Source organism: Salmo trutta, chromosome 3 (genome assembly GCF_901001165.1).
Source record: "Salmo trutta chromosome 3, fSalTru1.1, whole genome shotgun sequence".
NCBI classification, from domain to species: domain Eukaryota; kingdom Metazoa; phylum Chordata; class Actinopteri; order Salmoniformes; family Salmonidae; genus Salmo; species Salmo trutta.
This window is the reverse complement of record NC_042959.1, coordinates 45628655-45652116: the sequence shown is the minus strand read 5'-3', so window position 1 is coordinate 45652116 and position 23462 is coordinate 45628655. Positions and strand designations below refer to the sequence as shown.

Sequence of the window (23462 nt, the reverse complement as noted above, 5' to 3'; positions counted from 1 at the left end):
GAACCAAAACAACTGTGGATGAAGTAGAAGTCCTGGGAGTGCATTCTGACGAAGAACAGCAAAGGTAATCCAATTTTTCTTATAGTAAATCTGAGTTTGGTGAGTGCCAAACTTGGTGGGTGTCAAAATAGCTAGCCCGTGATGGCGAGCTATCTACTCAGAATATTGCAAAATGTGCTTTTGCCGAAAAGCTATTTTAAAATCGGACACCGCGATTGCATAAAGGAGTTCTGTATCTATAATTCTTAAAATAATTGTTATGTTTTTGGTGAACGTTTATCGTGAGAAATGTAGTAAATTCACCGGAAGTTTGCGGTGGGTATGCTAGTTCTGAACGTCACATGCTAATGTAAAAAGCTGTTTTTTTAATATAAATATGAACTTGATTGAACAAAACATGCATGTATTGTATAACATAATGTCCTAGGAGTGTCATCTGATGAAGATCATCAAAGGTTAGTGCTGCATTTAGCTGTGGTTTTGGTTTTTGTGACATTATATGCTAGCTTGAAAAATGGGTGTCTGATTATTTCTGGCTGGGTACTCTGCTGACATAATCTAATGTTTTGCTTTCGTTGTAAAGCCTTTTTGAAATCGGACAGTGTGGTTAGATTAACGAGAGTCTTGTCTTTAAAATGGTGTAAAATAGTCATATGTTTGAGAAATTGAAGTAATAGCATTTCTAAGGTATTTGAATATCGCGCCACGGGATTCCACTGGCTGTTGAGTAGGTGGGACGAGCAAGTTTAGCATTCACCAAAGTCAGATTTACTATAAGAAAAATGTTATTACCTTTGCTGTCTTCGTCAGAATACACTCCCAGGACTTCTACTTCAATAACAAATGTTGGTTTGGTCCCAAATAATCCATTGTTATATCCAACTAGCGGCGTTTTGTTTGTGCGTTCAAGACACTATCCGAAAGGGTAAATAAGGGTTACGAGCACGGCGCATTTCGTGACAAAAAAATTCTAAATATTCCATTACCGTACTTCGAAGCATGTCAACCGCTGTTTAAAATCAATTTTTATGCCATTTTTCTCGTAAAAAAACGATAGACACCATTCAAACAGTTTTAGAAACTTTAGGGTGTTTTCTATCCAAAGCCAATAATTATATGCATATTCTAGTTACTGGGCAGGAGTAGTAACCAGATTAAATCGGGTACGTTTTTTATCCAGCCGTGTAAATACTGCCCCCTAGCCCTAACAGGTTAATGAATGTCACTTTGAAATATCCATTCTAACCGAGAGAGAGAGAGAGAGAGAATTCGAGGACAAACTCTCCAACAGAACGAACTTTTCAACAAAGATCCCGACGACACACTGAGCGTAAATATATATATTGATTGCAATTGTTCTCGAATGAGTGAGCGATCATGTGCAAAGGATTAGCATTTAAATTGTTATAATTATCAACCCTTTTGTCTAACAAGCCGCCATGCCGGTTTAGCCCACTAGGGCACATTCTCCTATCATTTCCTTGTAACCATATCTACTGTTTTATGCATTTCTGTGAATTACTTAGTTAGTAAATAAATGATTTTAAGACAATTGATGTATGAATGACTCATAGTGAAGACTGGGTTCGTGCAGATAACTAACAATTTACAACGTTTGGAATGAGACTGACGAGGTAAACGAATACATCATTAATCAGAGGACTCATGGATCAGATATTATGATATCTGAAAGTTATATTAGGAAAATGATAACTTTGTAATCTGAAAATGTTCCTTGGTGCCCCGACTTCCTAGTTAATTACAGTTACACGATTAATCAGTTTAATCGCGTAATTATAATTACAGAGAGTTATTTGATAAAGATGTCTTCAGTTTTAATGATGCCAAAGACACGACACTGTTAACAGGTGTAGAAGTCTCATTGAGAGCTACAGAAAATGTGTGATTGCATCTAAGGGTTGTGCAACAAAATATTAGGTTAAGGGTCCCATCATTTTTGTCCATGCAATTTTCATTTTGTTTTATTATTTACAATATGTTGAATAAAAAAAATCTAAAGCAAAGTCTGATTTCTGTTAAATACACAATGGTGGATGGCAATTACTTTTGTCAGTTTCAATTTATTTCAGAGAAAATTGTGCATCCTTTGTTTTTTGTGGAAGGGGTAACAACAAATGTGAGCAGTCTGTATATATATATGCTTGTGTGTGTCTGTGTACCTTGCATGCACAGCCAGGTCACCCATGATACAAGTCAGTATTCGACTTCCATCCATGTCAGGAGAGGACGTGGAAGCCTGCCACTAGGGGCATCAGTGAGTGCTGTTACCTTCAAGTAGGTTTCGGTTTTGCTAGGGCTTTGTGGATGGGGATGGCAGATGACTAAGCATCTGACTCTGATTAGAAAGTTGTTTTTGATATTTTAGTTTTAAGCCCTATCCCAAACTTTAATTAACCATTCGGAGTTAATGCCTAACCTTTGAGGTAATTCCTGAACTTAACCTTAAACACTTCGAAATTTGACTTTTAGAACAACTTCGAAATTTCACGTTTGGGGATGAACGTCTAATTCTGATGTGAGCCTGTGAGAGCTGGTGTTGTGGTGTGGTGTCCTCAAAATGAAACATTAACCACAGATTTAAACATAAACAAATACATTTGGAGTACAATGACATGAACTGGTATGGGTCTGTAATATAATACATCCACAAAAGAGGATGGCAAAGAACAAATACAAAAGCATTTAATAAAAAGGACCACTGTAATCTATGTATTGGATATTGTAATCTATTTCATCTACATATCAGAAACAAAGACCAGCAAGACAACTTACTTCACAGCTGTGGCCTAAGATGAAATGTTTAGCCCCAGACAAAACTATGCGCATTGGTGCTGGAGGTGTCTTGTAAAACGATTCCTATCAGATTAGAAGTCACAATAACACAAGTCGCAGCAATGGGAAATCTTTCTGTGCTTTAGCAAATATGCTCAAGAGACATGAACGACTACGCATGGTGTCATTCACAGAAATAAAGAAACATTGACTACTTCGGATATTTGCCTCAAAATACCGTGATTAATTATGATGTATTACCTCCAACAGATAAATGACCTCCCTATACAAACACGTTTCTGTTAACACACCTCTATATAGGATAAATGACGAAGATTACTTTATTTTTCTTATTCATCACTATGCATGCAATAGGCTACCTCCCCTTTACAACTACGACTGTAAAGCAACACTTTACCTTCAAGTCCCATTGTAACAGTCTCGTGGCCTCCCGAGTATCCTTTGAAGTATATACTGTAGGCTATCTGTTCAGCGCAGGGTGTTTGGAAAGAGTATGGAATAAAACTCAGCCGGTACATTTTATGTTAACAATACAGTACCAGCAGTAGAAGTGCCCTGTTCTTACCTTAAGACACAAATCCAGGGGGAAAGGACTAAAACGGTTATTTGGGTGATTACGTGTTTCTTGTTTCCCTCGTTCTCTCCCTCCCTTTTACCAGTGCACTCGCCCTCAAGGAGCGGATACAGACAGAGTGCACCGTTAATAGCTTATATGCAACAAACATTTTATTGTTGGCCTAATACAGTCATCATTATGCTAATAGTTTGATTTCCCATATTAGGTTTACAAAATAGTTATACTTATATTTTATGCATGCGTTTGGTAGGCTATTCGCGTTATTGATTAAATCTCCATATGTTTAATCCAATGCAAACTAAGCTACACATTTATCAACCCTGATGCTCCCTTTAATAAATATCCAACTCAATCTCTAAAGAAAACGCCATAACTGGCCATAACTGCGTCCATAAGAATGGTAGCAGGAATGGCGTTTTGGAGTGAAGGATTGGGCGGGAGGCCCAGAGTATTAGTTATTTTAACGTGATGAATCGGTGGACCAAGTCACTTGGCAAGTGCCTCCCACAGTGCTAGTCTCACGCAGGTGAAACTGACAGAAGGTTACGGTAGGTTTGAACTAGAACAGTGTTGTCATCTTTGGAGATTGACGTTTTTGGAGACGGGAGATGAGACGCGCGCGCCAACAGGATACATCAATCAAAAACGCACGTAAAATGAATTAACAATTTCAACATAAGCCTCTCCAGTCCACAATACTACTGATCGAATTGTGTCTTCCTTACACACAAGGTGTGTGTGTACAGGATTAAATAGCATTTTGTCTCTTTTCTTTTCCTTTCATCATCAGCGAAGTAAAGATTAGAGAGGAGATTGTGAGAGCTCCTTTTAGAAGGCACAGGGGATCTTCATTCCTCTGCCTTTGTGATGATATTGATGATGATGGCCAAGTGGACAGTTTGATTTTTGTGTGGCAAGCTAGTTATAAAGAATCGATATTATATCAAGGAGCAACTTTTGTGATAAAGGACTTTAGCCACTCTAGCTATTCATCATAAGTCTGTAGCAAGCAGATAGGTCAAAATAAATGATATTGCTCTAAAGAGTCTGTCTTCTTATCTCTCTATACCAGGGGAATGGAGGACACGCCGATCGATACAGTAGCTGCGGTATACTCCTTGCAATTATCAATAGCTGATTTTGTCTTCCCAGGGCTGCCTCTATTAATACCAGATAATAACATCCTTTTGGACATAACTTCTAAGGGGATGATGGAATTTCTTACAAATTTGCTCATTGGATGACCTTGTTGTCAATGGAAATGTATCTCGCTACATGTTAGACATAGGGGAAAAGACCCAGTCCAATGCAATGAAAAACACTCAGCGGTAGGCCTATCTTGAAAGCAAACCCAGAGGATCCCCTAACAAGGTGCACTACAGGAAATTAAACGATAAACTAAGAATGTCACTTATAATCTTAATTCTTAGGTTAACTGACATATGTTAAGATATTAACCTACATGATCAGATAATTTGCATTTGGCTTATAGGCAGCTGTTTGATTTAGGGACGATAGGAAAACTGCACTTTATTGATGTAATTGTTTTTTTTGGGGGGGGGTATATTTAAAGGGCTATATAGAATTTCACAGTAAGGACATATTCAGGTGTTAGAATGGCATCAATGCACGACGGGGAAATGTTAATTCGTGTTCGTTTCTGCATTAGGGAAGAGAAACAAACTGATAGTCTACTATGATATGAAAAATAACTAAATTAATTATTATTTACTGTTTTCTATGTGATTAAAACAATTTGAATTTTCAAAATCGAATTGAAAAATGTTGGACGTAAACCATACAGAGATTGACAAAATATGGCAACACAGGTGTTTGTCACTCATACAGCCCTTCCTCCGAATGAACCCCTCCCCATCGCCCCAAGTCCCACCCTTGCAAAGTAGGCTACTAGGCTACAATGAAAATCACAATTTGCAAGAAAAATGTAGCCAGGGCATGTTTATTTAATACAGGAGAACACCGAGGAAGAGAGAAAAAAACAGGCAATATTATTTCACAGATGAAAATACATTGGTTGTTTGTTACAGCCTATCTTGAACTGAAACTGAACTAAAACACGTTACACACCAAACATGTAATTGTAGACTGCTGCAAATAAATGCTTTTTGTGGATATATATCTTTTAATTAATACTGTATCAAAAGGAAGTAGGCCTCCAGCACAGCATCACCAGAGTCAAATATACAATGAAATACAAATTAACTCTTGGTGTCAACATTTTTGTTTCCAATGTTTTCTTCCACATTATGTACATTTTATTAAAATAAAACACTAGGCCTATATGATAAAATATAGAGCAAATCGTTCGCAATAAATTCATGTTAAAAGCTACAGGGAAACGAAATCTAATCAGATATGCATAAAGTCAGAACCATTTTTAGATCCATTTTATTTACTACACCTTAGACAAACCGATGATTCCGATGGTTCATATTTGGAAACATATGTCTATATGATATCAAATCGCTCCTTCGTGGAATCCATAGGCTAGTGTGAAGCTTATGACTTGAACTGTAACGGTGTGGTACATCCTAGCGGTCGCTCAACGCAATGGGCTGAACCTAGCCCAAGGTTTAACTCTCTCACACACAGCGCAGTCCCCACACACGGAGCTAAAGGCGAGGGCAACAACGGCTACATCAAACCTCCCGAGCAGTGCTCCTGTTACGGACCGTCAAGTGAAGTCGAAAACGACTTTCATGTCCGACATATGAGAACGTAGATCGATCAGAAAAAAAAATCTAAATCTCTTTGGAAAGGACCGGGGTCTTTGGCGAGCAACTGGCGGAAGAGAGAGGGGACTTTGGAGAGCAGCTCGAGACAAACGCGCAGCCGGGAGCAAAGCACCACGAGGGGGAAGAGCACATCTAGCCACCCAGCGCCAGTTGAGGTGTATTTTCTTTTTTCTTTTTATAAACGCTCATTATACAAACGATTAGGTGCGTATAGAGACAAGGAACTATTTCATACTTCATAACTCCGACAGGGCGCGCCGATTCTGAGGAGACGCACAACAAACTTTGAGTGGCAATTCGAACGAGTATGTTCCTTGCTTATCCACTGGCAATCAAACCGAACTTTTACAATTCCCCTTTACAACGGAATTGCATCATCAAGGCGGACTGGGAACAACTCACAACCATCCTCAAAAACTTTATCCGTCCCATCCGCTTCTAGCGGGTTTCCGCGACTGATGTCCATCGGCAAGGAGTTTTTTTTTTTATGAAGATGCTGTCAATTATATGAAGATAAAAAAGACTGAACCACTTCAGGGACATTAAAAACACTTTCAGATGCACACAGCCACATTCAGGGGACGTACTCAGTCGTGGGCCAAAAGTTATCTAGCCTAAATAAGATGGAAGAAAATATGTATGGAAAGTATGAGCATTGAGGCAAGCTGTTCGAATTCCGTTATCTAAATGATCACAAGTTCACAACCCAAGTGGAACATACTAGTTAAAAGCATGGCTGGAGTATGGGATACACGCAAGAAAAGAATTGCATCAATGAATCTCCAGTAGTAGTGAAACAAAGCTCCGTAGAAAAGGAGAAAAGCTGACCTTCCGCGACGTAGACCCCCCTGAATGCTGGGCGTAACAAGCGAGATTTTGTGTGTTGTTGGAGGAGGTGGATAGCTAGAGAAGAGAGACAGATAGTCTGAGAGTGAAGCAGCTAATTGCTTAGTCTGTCCCTCATTACCATATCCAGTGTGTGTCCGCTGGACTTCAGCCAATCCCCCTCACACAGTACCATTAATCGCAATGCATTATTCACTATCATAATTATATACCGACATGCGCAATCCACGCAACAGCAACACCAGCTAATTCGCGTAATTTTTGCAACCAGACTATTTGTGAACATTTTTTTTCATTCGGTCGCTGCTGATGTATCTGCAAAAAGCAGAAACATCTCGCAGCGTATCAGCAGCATGTCCCGTCGCAAGCAAGCGAAGCCACAGCATCTCAAGTCGGACGAGGATCCCACAATAGCCGGGGTGGTGTCCGAAAATGGTAAGTCATGCGTCTATGCGCGGGTGGGACAATCTTTTTATACGCATGTAAAAGTCTAACAAATGTATTGTTTTCTCCGAATGCAAGCAGGCATCTGTTCATGCTCTTGACCGGGACATAATTTGTGTTGAAAAGGCAATGTTTTTAAAAACTTTATAATTTCGGTCATTTGACTTAAAATAGAATGTGTTCGTACACCTATATGTCGTGGTCCCTGCGAAACTTTGCTTATGGTTTGCTTTGCTTATGCTTATAGCTCTCCTTATCGCTTCCACCGGTTTCATCATGTTGTGAAACCCAACGCAACCTCCAAAAAGGGTTGGGAACTCTTTATTTACTTAATCCAATAACTAGCCTACCTGTTTAACTACAAGATAGTCATTTGGTGACATTTAAATCTTTATTCAGAGCACATTAAGCTACTATCAAAAACACTTTTGAAGACACTTTTAATAGCCTACCGTTGTTGGTTGTGATTTTAGCTAACAAAGCAACATAACACAAGCAAATGCAATGGCCTCAAGTTGGCATTTAACAGTGTTAATTCGATAACACCCACAACACAATTTTATACGTGTCTTAGTTTTTACATGCAAATACATTTCCTCCTGCGTTATACGAGTGCTAGTGAGCTATCAGTTTCAGAGTATGGTTCATAAGAAACTCCGATAGTTTTCGTATCAAGAAACTATACAGTTTGAAACTATTTTAATATGCGTTCAAATATTATATTAATCAAAAATGTGTTTTCTTTAAATGCAACCTCATCAGTTTGTGAGGATCTATGTCTCTCTCTCTCTCTCTCTCTCTCTCTCTCTCTCTCTCTCTCTCTCTCTGAGACATACACACAGACACACACAGTGGCACACACACACACACACACAAGATGTAAACATTTAAAATAGCAAGCAATGTAATTATGTTGAACATACCACGCTCTACGTCATATTTATGCCTTCGGAATTTGAGAAAGTATTTACATCAATACATTGTATAACATTTTCGTCATAAAAGAGGACAATACATAGTCTTTTTTATTCCTTTATGTTGGCAGACGGTAGGTTATTTTCCAGTGTCGATGCCTATCCTGGCATTCAAAGGAGCGGGTTGCATATTCTGCGATAGCTTAAGTGAATAGCATGTTTTGTCATGGAAATGTTTTTGTTTACTCCCTCACATAAATGTATCACACTTGGTTTGTTTCCTATAGTTCCCAATGTCTACACGATCAGTTGACAGGGTTAGCCGTGTGAAAGGGGTCACTTTTCTAGTAATCTGTGCTGCATGCGCTTGAAGAGTGTAAAAGCTTTTAATTAGAAAACTAAAGTGAAATCTTCACCCAAAGCACACACAACGAAAATGCATGTCAGTTTGTTTTTAGAACCTATCCGGACATTTTTTAAATCAAAATAAAAAATGTTCCTCCGTATATTAATGTTGAACAAACCTTTTAAATCGAATACAAATCTTCGATAGCGTTTTACGTCAGGCTCCCGTGATTTGTCTATAATGTAGTCTAATGCACATGTAAATTCATAAATGGGTAATTGTCTATGATTCGTTATTCAGTAAAGATTCATTCAATATTTTACTTTGTTTGTTTTGTTATTTATTTTACATTTCAGGAATCGTGATCTAGCTACATAATTATTTGTAAAACAATTTAAGTATCTGAAGCTTGCAAAAGTTCCTATATAACTTAAAAATAATATAAATTATTTAAGTTTAATGCAATAGGTCTTATTCATTTTATAATTTATAATACCTCTTTCTTTTTGTTCTTGTGCTGAAATAGTGTTTGTCCACTGTGCCCATGGGTGACGTCCAAAATTTCTAACGCAATCCAAAGGCATTTTCTAGTCATTTTAACAGCATTCTGAAATTACCAACATATTATTTTCCCTCTTTCTATTAGATCGAGGAAGAGTGTAATGTGTTAGTCAGCATTCCTTATTGACTATCCATACAGCTTACGTGGTATTCTCGACAAATAACTGTCATTATCTTGAACCATCGCTGACCAGCACATACAGCATCCATTGTACTGATCCTGTAAAATAGAAAAAGTGTGATGTCATCCCTAGGGACAAATGACAGTCTTATTTCCATATGAACATTTTAGGGTGATCGAGTCACAATGCTGAGCTCATGGGTTGTGATTCATTTATTTATGCATTGTCTTATCATACCATGCCATGTGTTACACATGAATAGGGCAGTCAGTGTCACAAAATGTAATGTAGCTAGCTAAGCTGATTGGACAATACATCACACTTGCCTCACTTGTTGGTTTATTATAGCAATGAATTGCAAGAGTAAAGCCAGCATTAAAGTATAATCTGTATATCAGGTTAGTAATACATTCTCTTGTATATGTCAAGAACCAGGGATAGTAAAATAGTAAAATGGCATCTATTGATTACAGGCATATATGCTGAGAACAGCGTGGTTCTGATTGTCATATGTCATCTATTGTGTTTTAGAGGGTAATAATAACCTTATAAAGGAAAAAAATCATTTGAAGATGATCCTCGTTAACTATAAGGGAGGTTTATGTGAGTAGGAGGAAGGAAGGAAATCAGTATTTTCCAACAAATTCAATAGGAAGAGAAAAGAAGTACTCGATGTGACGCATACTTAAGAGACTACTGTCATGGGCCTGTTCAAGAAGAAGTCACATATCCTCTCATATCAAACAGCTGTGTCAATGAGAAAGCCCTCTTCAGTTATGTTGGTTTGGATGTTTTCCTCTTAGGGCAAATAGATTTGAGTGGAATGCCTCTCTCCTTCTGTCTTATAAGTCTTTACTTTTGAAAAGAGATGACGATGAACATAGTCTGTGGATCAAGCTGCTACCAGCTCAGAGTCTCACGTCAGAATTAGACCTTCATCCATGTTTCTCAAACGGCAGATTTCAATACTGACTTGTATCATGGGTGACCTGGCTGCAGACACGGCTACACTCGCTCATAGACATGTGTATGTAGAGATGCACACACACACGTACACACTTACACACATGTAGACACACAGACCACACGCCATACATGATTGCTGTGTGAGAACTACCGACGCCATACTGCTTAACATTTGAAGTTGATGTCGATTGCTATGGATGATCCTTTCTAATGTTGGAAGAACGCACTGACTTGCTTGTTGTCAGGACGGACTGTGCTTCACTGAGAGAAGTCTTCTCAAGCTTCGGACAAAAGGCAGTGATAGACCATTCGATAAGATACCCTACAATGCAGTATTTCCAACGATACGACCTAAAGTAGCGATACCACTTTATGTCAGACAAAACTTATGATGTGACTGTGATCAGTTCACGTATTGCCGCTGTACAGCTACAGACAACACTATTGCTTACCGTGCCTGAAGGAAAAATTGTGTATTTTGTACAAAAGGAATTCAGAGGGTCCAATCCTCTTTCAGTACACTGTTAGGACTTAACATCCATTCTGTTAGTCGCTGACCTGGCTGATTGTGTGTAACCTCTGTCACAACACAGCAAGTGGACATAGGCCTACTGCAACGAGATGCTATACCTATAGCATCAAGTATTCATAGAATAAAAAAAAACACCATAGTAGATGTTTTTCTAAAGGTTATTGGATGAATCCAGTCTTCTATTTTTATGTAACGTCTTTTTGGGTTCCTGGTTCTGCAATTCAGATATGATGCTGTTGCTCTCGCCTGCGTCTAATTGGGATTTATCAGATATTTAAATCCCACCTTGATTTGACCTTTTTTGTGCTTAGGGCTTTTGTGGGGAGTTTACATGGTTGTCCAATGTAACACTTTAGGGCCCTATTGTGTGGTGGCCCTGAAAAGGTAGAATCGCATGCAGTGCCAACAAGCCTCTGTCTGGCCTGGTCTGGCCTGGCCTCCCCCCCACTCCCCCCACTCTCACCCCCCAGGCCTCCCAGCCACTTGCCCTGAAGTTGGCTGGTTAGAAGTGCTTTGATAGAGCTGGCTGACTTAACCTTTGCCCACCTCGCCCTGCCAGGGGGCTGCGGCTCGATGTCAAGCTCATAATGCAATTAGAACATCTGTCCCATTGACCTTGGCAGCGCAGCTTACCCCTGTCCTAGACAGTGTTAACAGTGACAGGCTTTCATCTCAATGCTGTTACCTCTGCATCTAGTCCCTTTAGAGCTCTTTCCCCAGGGGTGAGGGAGCACACACACACACACACACACACACACACACACACACACACACACACACACACACACACACACACACACACACACACACACACACACACACACACAATTTAACTAAAAATACAACTATTTAAAGTGAATCCTCTCCAACCATTCATAATGTCAAACCTCTCTAAGTGACGCAGTGTTAGGGTGTCTGCTAACACTTAAACATTTGCAAATGAACGAGCGAAACGAGAGAGGGAAAACATATTGAAGTGGATGGATGGAATTAAGAAAGGGATAAAGGAAAGATGATATATAGCGAGGGAACATCCTGATAGCAGTGACAACATGGGCTGTATCCCCACTTCCCCTTCAGTGAGGCTTTGTTTGGCTTTTGTTTTAATCCTCTCTCACCATTTCGGTGGAAGCTTCTGGACCACCCACACTGCCATGCCAAATATGTTTCCAAGAAGATGGAACCCCAATATGACTGTCTTTTAATTACAACCCCTAGCACTTAAAAAACACACAATAAATATAATTCCCCTTGATGAAGAGGAACTCACCAACTTCATGTGACAAACAATCATCCAGAGAGAGCGCCGTCATTGAATAATGTATTGCATACGCTTACACAAACAAATCGTTAATGTTTGGGCTAGGGCCACATCTGCATGCAGTGACAAAGGCCCCTCTGTTAGAGAGGATAGGATATTACTGTACCACTCTGCGTGAGGGCCAGGCCTGTGAAATAGAGAGCTCTGCTTGGTGGGGGACTGCTCTGCAGGTGCGGATGGGGATGTGTGTGACGGTGCTGGTGGGAATATCCGAGAGAGGAGCTGTTTGAGATGTGGCATACCGGTACATACATCATCACCACCGGCTCTGTCTTGGAAGGAGGCAGCAGGGATAGTCACAGCTGTGTGTGTTATGGAGGGCTGGCATTTTGCTCCCTAGCCACTTTGACGGGACAGTTGTAGTATAAAATAAAAAGGGTAGACGGAATGTAAAAGTAACACAGGGAAATGGGGGGGAGATCATGAGAAAAATAATGCAAAATAATGCAATGGAAAAAAGTAATTCGTACAGGAATTCCAACATTCTTAAAACCAGCAGGCATCCTTATTTGCCCTCCTCCTCACCCCCCTCTCTCACAGCTTGGGCTGGACCTATAGGGATTCATCTCTCTTTTAAAGATCCTAAGCTCTCCTAAATGGTTTGAGAAAAATGCTTTTTAAAGGGGAAGAGGAGTTGGCGAGTCCGGGGATGTGAGATTAAGGCTAAACTCGGACCTAAGTGGAAGTGCTTGGTAGAGGGTTCAGGCGATGCTATCATGTCATCAAGCATGTGATATCATAAGAAACAGTGTTTGTTTAGGCGAAGGAGAAGCATTTAAATTAGATAATGTAATTTCCTGAGTAAAAAGCTTTTGTGACTTGTATAATAAACAAATATTTTCAAAGCTTTTAGGTGCTTTTTATTTATTTTGCATGATTATGGAGTTTATATGAATTGCAAGTGTGTGTGCGTGCGTGCGGGTGTTTGCATGTATGACTGTACCTCACACATCTGTGTGGGTGGGTGTGTGTTTGAGGTGAAGGGGTGGCATGTGCGTTTTCCCCGCTGTTCGTGAATCTGGAAATTGTTAAAGGCCCAGTGCAGTCAAAACCATGATTTTATTTATATTTCCACACTATCAGGTTGGAATAATACTGTGACATTTTGAAAATTATGATAATGCTATTTTAGTGTAAGAGCTGTTTTGAAAAGACCACCTGAACTTTCAGGCTGTTTTGGTGGGATGGAGATTTGGAGATTAAGACCAATAAGAAAGAGAGTTCCTAACCTCTCTGCCAATAACAGTTCGTTTTCAGTTTTCCCCTCCCCACTCAGGCCACTCACAGAGTCCTAGAACAATTCTTGCTTGGAAAATTGCTCTTTGCTATTAATCTATTTTAGTTTATTTTTGACAATTTTAATTGAAAACAATCACAGTAAGGTACTTAATTGTTACCCAGAAAAGATTTGATATTAAGATAAAAACGGCTGCATTGGACCTTTAAGAACGGAGAGTTTGTAATTGCTCAATAATTTGCTGAATACATTGCTCAGTGGCTTTCACAGAATCAGTAGAGAGCATGAATACCTCGTTTGATATTAGCGATCAGATTAGCAGTTTCAGTTAGCATGCCGAAGATTGCTGAGCAAGATAGTGGATACAATGATTCAAAGTCTCACAATCCCCCTATTGATTGTGTTGAGCTTCATATTTGCATTTGAGTAAAGGAACTCTTAAAGAAATGAAAACCGCATTGGATTTTCTAATGCCTTCCTTTCTCATGCTATAAGAAAATCAATACACCCCCCCACACACACACACACACACACTAAACAAGATCTAGCCTCAGCCGCATAGAGCCTAAAGAACAACCTACGTCTTGTGTATTATACTTCCTCTAGAAAAGTACAGTTCATTTGTATCTCTAAAAATAATGTTTCATTTACCACATATTTGTAACGGAATGAGAAAATCAACCCCAAAATCAAATGCTTATCTTCCCAGAAAGAAGTCTCTAGTTACCTCAGTAAGACAGCGATACCCTTCACAATGTTAGTCATGAAATGATATTCCTATGTAACAAACTGTACATTCCAGACTGTAGGCCTACTAAACCAAAATAAATATATATATTGAATATTGGCATTATACTACTGTCATTTGCTTTTATTTTAGCAATAGGGATATGGATGATACACATATGATTTCAATCAGTTCACAAAGTAAAATAAATAAATAAATGAATGTGGTGATATGTTTCTATGACAAATCTATGTAGACCAACACATTGTGGCAAAGAAAGGGATTGTTGAAAAGTAGTGACACCTCAATTTCTAATTCTTGTTCATATAATTGTTCTGAACAGAAGGACATGGCCAGAATTGGGGCTACAACTTAACGCTGTTGGAATGCAATGAAATGTACAGTATGTGATATCCACATCCTCAAATAATTTCCCTTCAAATTCAATCACTTACAGTAATCTCACTATAAGGATAATTCTCAATAGATTAGTTTGTATTCATCTTGAACATGCAAAAAAAAATCACCGAAATTCTTAGATCTAGATAACAGATATTAAAATACTCAAATCACTATTCATCAACGTTTATGTTGTGTGTTTGGGCATAGGCCAACAAAGGCACTCGCTTACAAAGCAAATTGTATGAATGAAATGAGAGACTGACATTAATAACTGCTATAATAAATACTAATAACTAAAATCGGTTTATAACAATGGCTACTCATTGAGAACACTGACCTTTCACCCTAAATTATGGAAATGAGCCTGTGTGTCCGTTGATCGGCTAAGGGGATTTCGGCCTTCAATCACGTGGCATTGCTATTTCCAATAACTTGCTCTTTTCATAGTTTTGTATTGGTGTCGTGTGAAGTTAATAACTATTTCACATAATGTATACGTAGGTACATTTGTGCAAATGGAAGCTGTGTAGCCTATACTACTAAAAATAATGTATGTAGACCACTAAAGGCACAATTTCAGAAAAATACTGTATGAACTTTGCGCAATTCTTTCATGCCTGGCTTCCACTGCACGTTATGTTTGTTGTCATATCGTTAACTTAATTTTCTATATCTTAATTTATGCCATTGTGTCACACCATACAGGAAGAAATCAAATAATGCCTGCCACTGGCGTCACTCTGCCCCCAGCGTGTTCCTGGGGACGAGCTAATAGCCTTTCCAAAAGCCTTTCTGTTGATTATTAATTAAGTTAAAGACACCGGACCCTGATGGTGTAGTGTAGTCATCCCGTTGGCCAGAAATTACAGGAAGAGTGCTGAATTATTTCACTAATGACTCATTAAACTGACACGTAGGCGTCACGAAGGCCGTGATACAGGTCGGCGATGTTGTGCCCTTCGAAATGAACTGAAGCATAGAGCAACATTGAGAGAACCTATGTTTTCTGCATGTTGAACGTACCACTGTAGACTGTAAAATGTAAAACGTTTGGATTGATTTGGAGAGAAAAGAGGGATAATTTATGGAAATGAAAAGGTACGTAGTTTATATTCATGTTGTTGGTGTGTGTGACCCAGTAACACCTGTATAGTACACCCTCATCAACAGCCTATTTTGGCCATGGCCACAACTTTTGTCTAAATAGTAAAAAGGAGGACACATTTTTTGGGGGGGGTGGAAGACAGTCATATGTATGTTCTGACATTTGGGAAAAAAAATTGAAAAAAAAAAAATGCCACCTGAACCAGACCCCATACTAGTCCAAATGTAACCCTTAACTGCAAGCATCAACACCGCATGTGTCCTAGTATGTCCTCCCATTTGTTGACTTGTGGCTGAGTGATTCCCTGGAGAAGTGCCATGTATGGTTTTGCTTTGATTTTCATTTCACCTGTGTTTGTTCCTTTGCCCTCACAAGCAAACATGCTCATACATAAGCACCTAAAATAACCTATTATCTCTCTCTCACGCACACACACACACACACACACACACAATATTAACATGACTCCCTGGGATGGCATTTTGAATTATGTTTTAAAACACTCTTTAACTAAGGTTAGGGTTAGTGTGGGAATATTACTTTAATATCTTCACTCCCTGTTACTGGGTGAAAAAGTATTTGAAGTGGATCTGTTTGATTTATTTTCTTTAGCAAATTATCATACAATTAACTATCTTAGTTAAATTTGATGCTAATATTTAAAGTTGTATTATTATTTTCACTTACATATACATATATACACACACACACATTAAATTACATAATTCACTGATTGTGATAATATACTAATTGAAAATAAATAGTCTTGAAATGCATTTTCAGGTTGAAAGAAACCACTGAACCATAGCAACCTAAAAGGTGGTCCATGTCATTACATTTGACCATTTTATGTTTTCAAAGGTTTCACTCACATCCACACCCACTATTTCTCTCCTTGTGATTTTTTTTTATACACATGTTAAGCACTTCAAAACAAGCAAATTATGTTTCCGAGTAGAAGGAGCAAGAAAACCTCTGTACATTTCCTTGCTGTTCTAATTACGTGTCTATGGGTGTCAAGTCATAGTGGCTGGGGTCTCTGAAGTAAAGCAGTCATGGCAGTTTTCCATGTAGGAGAGTAGCAAGCTCCCACTATGGGAATAATTAAGACACTGCCCCCCCCCCCCCCCCCCCCCCACACACACACACACACAGCCATGCATCCACTTGAACATGAGATAAAATAAACAGATAAGGCGGCATGTATTCATGGTTTGATCAGGTGTGAATTAGGACCATGATCGGGTGAACATACTTGCTTTCTTGGCACTTGGCAGCAGTATGCGGAAGAGGAAGTGGCTCCTTACAACTGTGATTAAACATGTGTAACTAATCAGAGACTGCTGCCATGGCACTAGCATGTAATTTGTTGAGTCTCATTTCAAAAAGGGAGAGAGTGGAAGAAAGATGAACAAACCTAACTGAGTAACAAAAGCTGCATGTTTCTTCTTTCAAAAGAGAATGTTTCTCATTTCAAAAGATGTCATAAGGGCACAATTTTCGGTAATTAAAATATTTTGGGCTCGCATCCTCATTTACATTATGGGTAAAATTTCCCAGTACATTCTGTGAGAAATAAACAACAATAGCAACAACAATTCTCAACCATTTTAATTTGAAACATATTCTATAAATGTCTCTCAAAGTAGAATACACTAGGCCTCCACATTGCATTGCAGCTAGTCACAAGCAGTTGCTGAAGGTTGCATTTATTTATTCACTTTAGATGCAGGGCTTATGCATGACCTTAGCAATGCTAAATTAAGAGGCTCAGGCATTTGAAATTCAGGTGGAAATGACGAGGCTTGATAGCATAGGAGAATCCTAATGGGCCCATCAAAGACCTGATTTGTACCCAACAGACGAGGCAGCTGTGAATTGTATGAAATATTGGAAATCAATAGCTTCTATGGAATTTCATTAAGCGGCAGTATCCACAATTGATAGGCCCTCATAATTTGATGGATTGCACAAAGAAAATTATTAGCTGGGCTCTATTGAGAGGGCTCGAATGTGCAAAACTGGGTCTTGAGAATTGGTGAACTAGGGCAATTTGTTCAGAGTAAAAGAAAAGAAAATAATATTGATTTTGGTCACGTTAAAGAAATAAAAAAAATGTATTAAAGGTTAAATCTTTGCAGAACTGCTCTGCAGAATATGTGTTGAAATTCTATTGATTATTTATTCATTAATTCTCCTTTTTTGTCTCCCTCCCATCACTCTGACTTTCTCCCTCCCCCTTCTATCCTCAGCCACAGGAGAAGTGCTGGATGACTCAGACAGTGGGAATGAGAGCCGTAGTGGGAGCGAGGAGACCCACGTGTGTGAGAAGTGTTGCGCCGAGTTCTTCAAGTGGTCCGATTTCTGCGAACACTTGACGAGCTGCATCAAGAACCCCCTGGTGCTCATAGTAAATGAAAACGAAACAGAACCCTCCCAGGAGTATCCTGCAGAGCCATCGCCCTCACCAAGCTGCCATAGTGACCAGGCAGACAGTGAGGACGCTGGAGAGGGCAGCAGCCACAGCCCCGGTGAGGACGATGAGGGCGCAGAGTTAGCCCTGGAGGGGGGCAGTGTCCTGGACAAGGAGGACGAGCCCATGGAGCTGTCTCTTGAGAAACTGGTGGACCTCGAAGTGAGTGACGCCTCCCCAGAGCCAGATGGTGCTCTACCTCAGCTTAGCGATCCTGCCCCATCCTCTGTGAAGAGCTACAGCATGCCGAGCACCAACGTCACTCTGGAGACACTACACAGCACCAGCGTGGCAGTGGCTCAGTTCTCCCAGAGTGTTTGTGCCGCGGTGGCCGGCAGCGGGGTCTCCCCCTTGGCCATCCCCATGATCCTGGACCAGCTGATGGCGCTGCAACAGCAACAGATCCACCAACTCCAACTGATCGAACAGATCCGCAGTCAGGTGGCGTTGATGCAAAGGCAGCCCTCCGTCGCCCAGCTGGCCCAGAACCACCACCACCACCACCACAACACAGTTGCTGGCTCCCAGGGGCCGTCATCCTCCAACCAACTCCAGCAGTTACACAACTTCATCACTCCCCCTGTCCACCAGTTGCCCATCAGGTTGCCCTCACCGCTAAACAGCCTGAGCTCCTCCTCCTCCTCCCTCACCTCTGCTATAGATGGGCCCCTCTTCTCCCATGCCCAGCAAAGTAGTAATCAGCAGTCAAATTTTTCGATGCCCAACACCACCTCAGCAAACTCCTCTTTCCCTCCATCCAGTGGTAATGTGCTGTCATCTCTACTGCCTTCCTGCATGACTTCAATCACACACAGCAGCAGCGGAGCTGGATCCGCTGCTGGAGGAGGCATGAGCAGCAGCATTACAGCTCTGCCAAGGAATTCCAGCAGCCCCCCTTCACTAGGCCACAACAGCCTCCTGAGCACCAGTCCCTCCAATCTACCACTGATACCTCACAGTTCATCTAGCAGTGTCATCTTCCCAAACCCGCTAGCCAGTATAGCTGCCACTGCCAATGCACTTGACCCACTCTCCGCAATGATGAGGCACCGCAAGGGAAAGCCCCCCAACGTGTCCGTCTTCGACACCAAGCCCAGCTCCGAGGACCCCTTTTTCAAGCATAAGTGTAGGTTCTGTGCCAAGGTGTTTGGCAGTGACAGTGCCCTGCAGATCCACCTGCGCTCTCACACCGGCGAACGGCCCTTCAAGTGCAACATCTGCGGAAACCGGTTCTCCACCAAGGGCAATCTGAAGGTCCACTTCCAGAGGCACAAGGAGAAGTACCCGCATGTCCAGATGAACCCTTATCCCGTGCCAGAATACCTGGATAACGTGCCGACCAGCTCAGGCATTCCGTATGGTATGTCCTTCCCCCCAGAGAAGCCGGTGACCACCTGGCTGGACAGCAAACCTGTTCTCCCCACAGTCCCCACCTCAGCCGGGCTCCAGTTCCCCCCAACTCTCCCCAGCATGATGGGAGGCTACGGTGATTCCCCGAGCATCACTCCCCTTAGCAGATCACCCCAGAGGCCCTCCCCACCCTCCAGCGAATGTGCCTCACTGTCACCTAACCTCTTCACAGAAGCAGGCATGATCACCACCTCACGGTCTCCGCAGCCCAACTTAGGGGGCGACATGCCTCCCATTCTGAAACCAGAGGGCATCCACCTACCCCCAAACCTCCCCACTTCCAGGCCTGGTGAGAACAAGACCCCCACCGTTACTCAAGTGGTCCTCGCCACCACAGTCACCGCGACCACATCCACTAGCAGCTGTACTGAACCCATCATTGCCCCCTCTGTCTCCCATCCAATCCTCCCCATGATCTCTGATCAGTTCAAGGCCAAGTTTCCGTTCGGCGGCCTTCTGGACTCTATGCAAACGTCCGAGACCTCAAAGCTGCAGCAGCTGGTGGAGAACATCGACAAGAAGATGACCGACCCCAACCAGTGTGTCATCTGTCACCGTGTGCTCAGCTGCCAGAGTGCCCTTAAGATGCACTACCGCATTCACACGGGAGAAAGGCCTTTCAAATGTAAGGTCTGCGGCCGAGCGTTCACCACCAAGGGCAATCTGAAAACGCACTTTGGGGTCCATCGTTCCAAGCCCCCTCTCCGGGTCCAACACTCCTGCCCCATCTGCCAGAAGAAGTTCACGAACGCTGTGGTCCTGCAGCAGCACATCCGCATGCACATGGGAGGCCAGATCCCCAACACCCCGCTGCCTGAGTCTCTCCAGGAGATGGACACCGACCTCTCCTTTGACGAGAAGAGCTTAGACGCCATGAGCAACTATGATGATGAGCTACTAGATGAGATGGAGGCAGCTATGGAGGACGAAGCAGAGCTGAAAGAAGGAGAAGAGATGATGGACCCATCCAAACCTCTCCATCCATATTCAGGAATGTCCCCTGGTCGCTCCCCACCTACCTCTGTCATCTCCAGCATCGCTGCTCTGGAAAACCAGATGAAGATGATCGACTCCTCTGTCAATATGAGCCGCTCGTTCGGGCTGAAGCCCATGCAGAACGGTGGTGGGTTTGGAGGGGAGAACGACTTCTTCAACAATGACTCGCTGTATGCCTCGGGGGACCTGGAAGGCCAGAGTGTGGGAAGCCCAGCACTATCTGAGTCCTCAGGGTCCATGCAGCCCATCTCCCCTGCTCATAGTCACCCTGAGAGTCATCGATCCAAGTCCCCAGCCACACTCAACCATAACAGCAGCACTGCAGCAGAGGGGCAGGAGAACAACGGGATGGCTACAGTGAAATCTGAGAAGTCAGATTCCCCGGCACCTGTGTCTGAAGGTAATGGGGCATTGGACCTGACTGCTAGCATAACCCAGCCTAGCAGGCACTTCATCAAGGAGGAGAACCACTTCAACATGATGTTCCTGAGCAGAGATAGAGGTATATTCAATGATCCTGACTTTGATATAGTTCATTTACAAATCGCAATTTAATTGAATGATACCTGAAATGTCTAAAAACATGGTGTTCCACATGTGTCATTTGAATAACACATGTCTCTGTTCTCCCAACTAAACATATCCTCTTTTTGTTTTCTCTCTCTAGGTCTGAGCAACTCTAGCTTGCTAAACACAGCATCCAACATGATCAAAATGGAGATGAATGGGCACAGGCACAGCAAGCCCATGTCCCTGAATGATGGTCCTTACATGCCTGTGGGCATCCAAGTGCCCGCTTCTGCACCCCAGACCAACATGAGCCCCAGTATCACCCCCATGCTGGCCCCGCCAACTCCCCGTCGCACCCCCAAGCAGCACAACTGCCACAACTGTGGGAAGAACTTCTCCTCAGCTAGTGCCCTGCAGATCCATGAGCGCACACACACAGGAGAAAAACCATTTGGCTGCTCGATCTGTGGAAGGGCCTTCACCACTAAAGGCAACCTGAAGGTATGAGAGAGAATATAATAATAATAATATGCATTTAAAGTATAAGAAAAAGGGTACATTTGTCTGCTACAAAAAGAAAGTTATATAAAGAATATGAAAAAAGACCAGAGGCTCTTGAATAATAATGTCTGTTCCTGTGTTTCCTGTTGACTGAATGCAGGTGCACATGGGCACCCACATGTGGAACAATGCGCCAGCCCGTCGTGGACGCCGTCTCTCCGTGGAGAACCCCATGGCCTTGCTGGGCGGGGACGCCATGAAGTTTAGCGAGATGTTTCAGAAGGACCTGGCGGCGAGGGCCATGAACGTAGACCCTGGCTTCTGGAACCAGTATGCTGCCGCCATCACCAACGGCCTGGCCATGAAGAACAACGAGATCTCCGTCATCCAGAACGGAGGCATCCCCCAGTTGCCTGTCAGCCTGGGTGGAGGAGGTATGACCTCGCTAGGGGCCATGTCAGGAGGTATGGACCGTATGGACCGGGTGAATGCCAGTAGCAGCCCTCCCATGACTGGGCTGGATAAGACAGTTCTGGAGGTTGGGGCTAGACGCCCCTTCGCTCGATTTATGGAGGAAAATAAAGAGATTGGGATCAATTAAGGACTTTATTATTATTAAGGAAAAGACTTTAAGGAAAGACAAGAGTCTTACGAAAAGGAAAGAAACTGCTAATCCAGTTTGAACTCTTATGTACTATATTATGTACAGATTACGTTTTTCTTGGTTTGGTTTTTGAAATATAATATTTAGTATTGGTTAGAGGTCTTTGCCTTTCGCCCATTCACCCCTCATTGATATTTCGCTCGTACGAAGAATACTTTGTCTCTTGTTTGAGAATATGTCGTCTTGCAAGATTTGCATGGTACTTATTGGTTTCTATCAGTATGTTTGACTGCTTTTAAGGATTATTTTTGAAAAGTAATATCTTGACTCAATTGTGATGGGCAAGGACTAAAATGAAGCTGAGCGAGCTCTTATATGTGCATAGACTGACTAGCTGCTGTTTGGCTAATGTTTATGTTTGCTCACAAAGAGCAAGGGACTGAAGTAAATTGGATTTATGGTGTTACTGTGCTCGCCTACAATTTTTTCTCATGAAGTAGAAAACTTGAAAAAATGTTTCAACTATTTTAATCTTTACATTTAGTCTCCCAGCATTGTCTTATAATATTGTCCTGTGTCTTTAGTATTTATGATATTGACAAAAAAAGCGGGTATAAGAAAATATATTTAATGGCCCCAGCATTTTATTGATCCTTTTTTTTCTAAACTGCAGACTTCATTTATAAATATCTCTTTTAATAAAGACAACATGTCATTTCAGTTGTACAACAGAGACACATTGTGAAGTTTTATTTGGATATCCAGCCAAGACTATGTGTAACATGTTTGGTGCACTGGGAAGAAGCTGAGATATCTGAAGCTGCTATTATCACAAACCTGCTTTTAACCTTTTTAAAAAAAAAAGTCATTTGAAAGAAATACGTGTATGGAAATACAGACAACTCTATAACAGGTATGCATATTTTGTATCACATGAAAATAGACATCCTTTGAGAGTATTTGTCATGTTTGTGAATGCACTTTTTAAACGAGACGTTTTGTCTGTGACTTATCGTTAACCTTTGACTGAGTTGTCTATCACAAATGGTTTTAATTGTTTTCAGCGTACCACTCCTACTATTTGCAGAATTGGCCCTCTGGTACGGCCTCTTATGCTACTCATCTGAGTACAACCTCATCCACTCAATCAAATCCTTCTCCAATAAAAAAAAGAGAGAACAGGTCACGTGTTTGACTGGTCTCCTTCTCTACATTTGCTGTTGTTATTATTTATTTATTTTCAGGCTGGATTCCTGGTTTCTTTCAAAAGGGGTTAGAAGGTTGTGATGAGATTAGAT

General features: G+C 41.5%; 1 protein-coding gene across 1 annotated transcript; it reads left to right on the top strand.

Annotated features, from left to right (window-relative positions):
• Positions 1-5715: 5715 nt before the first annotated feature.
• LOC115176135 (sal-like protein 3) lies at positions 5716-23377 on the top strand. Its single transcript, XM_029735971.1, has 4 exons — positions 5716-7428; positions 17923-21051; positions 21217-21560; positions 21721-23377. The coding sequence occupies exons 1-4, from the start codon at positions 7347-7349 to the stop codon at positions 22159-22161; spliced, it is 3996 nt and encodes a 1331-aa protein (XP_029591831.1). The 5' UTR covers positions 5716-7346; the 3' UTR covers positions 22162-23377.
• The last annotated feature ends 85 nt before the right edge of the window (positions 23378-23462 follow it).

What these genes read in the sequence shown, in the direction of transcription:
- LOC115176135 (XM_029735971.1), top strand. Translation starts at nt 7,347, where the DNA reads ATGTCCCGTCGCAAGCAAGCGAAGCCACAGCATCTCAAGTCGGACGAG. An exon ending in CGGGGTGGTGTCCGAAAATG is followed by an intron (nt 7,429 to 17,922) that starts GTAAGTCATGCG and finishes TTCTATCCTCAG; the next exon opens with CCACAGGAGAAGTGCTGGAT. An exon ending in CCACTAAAGGCAACCTGAAG is followed by an intron (nt 21,561 to 21,720) that starts GTATGAGAGAGA and finishes GACTGAATGCAG; the next exon opens with GTGCACATGGGCACCCACAT.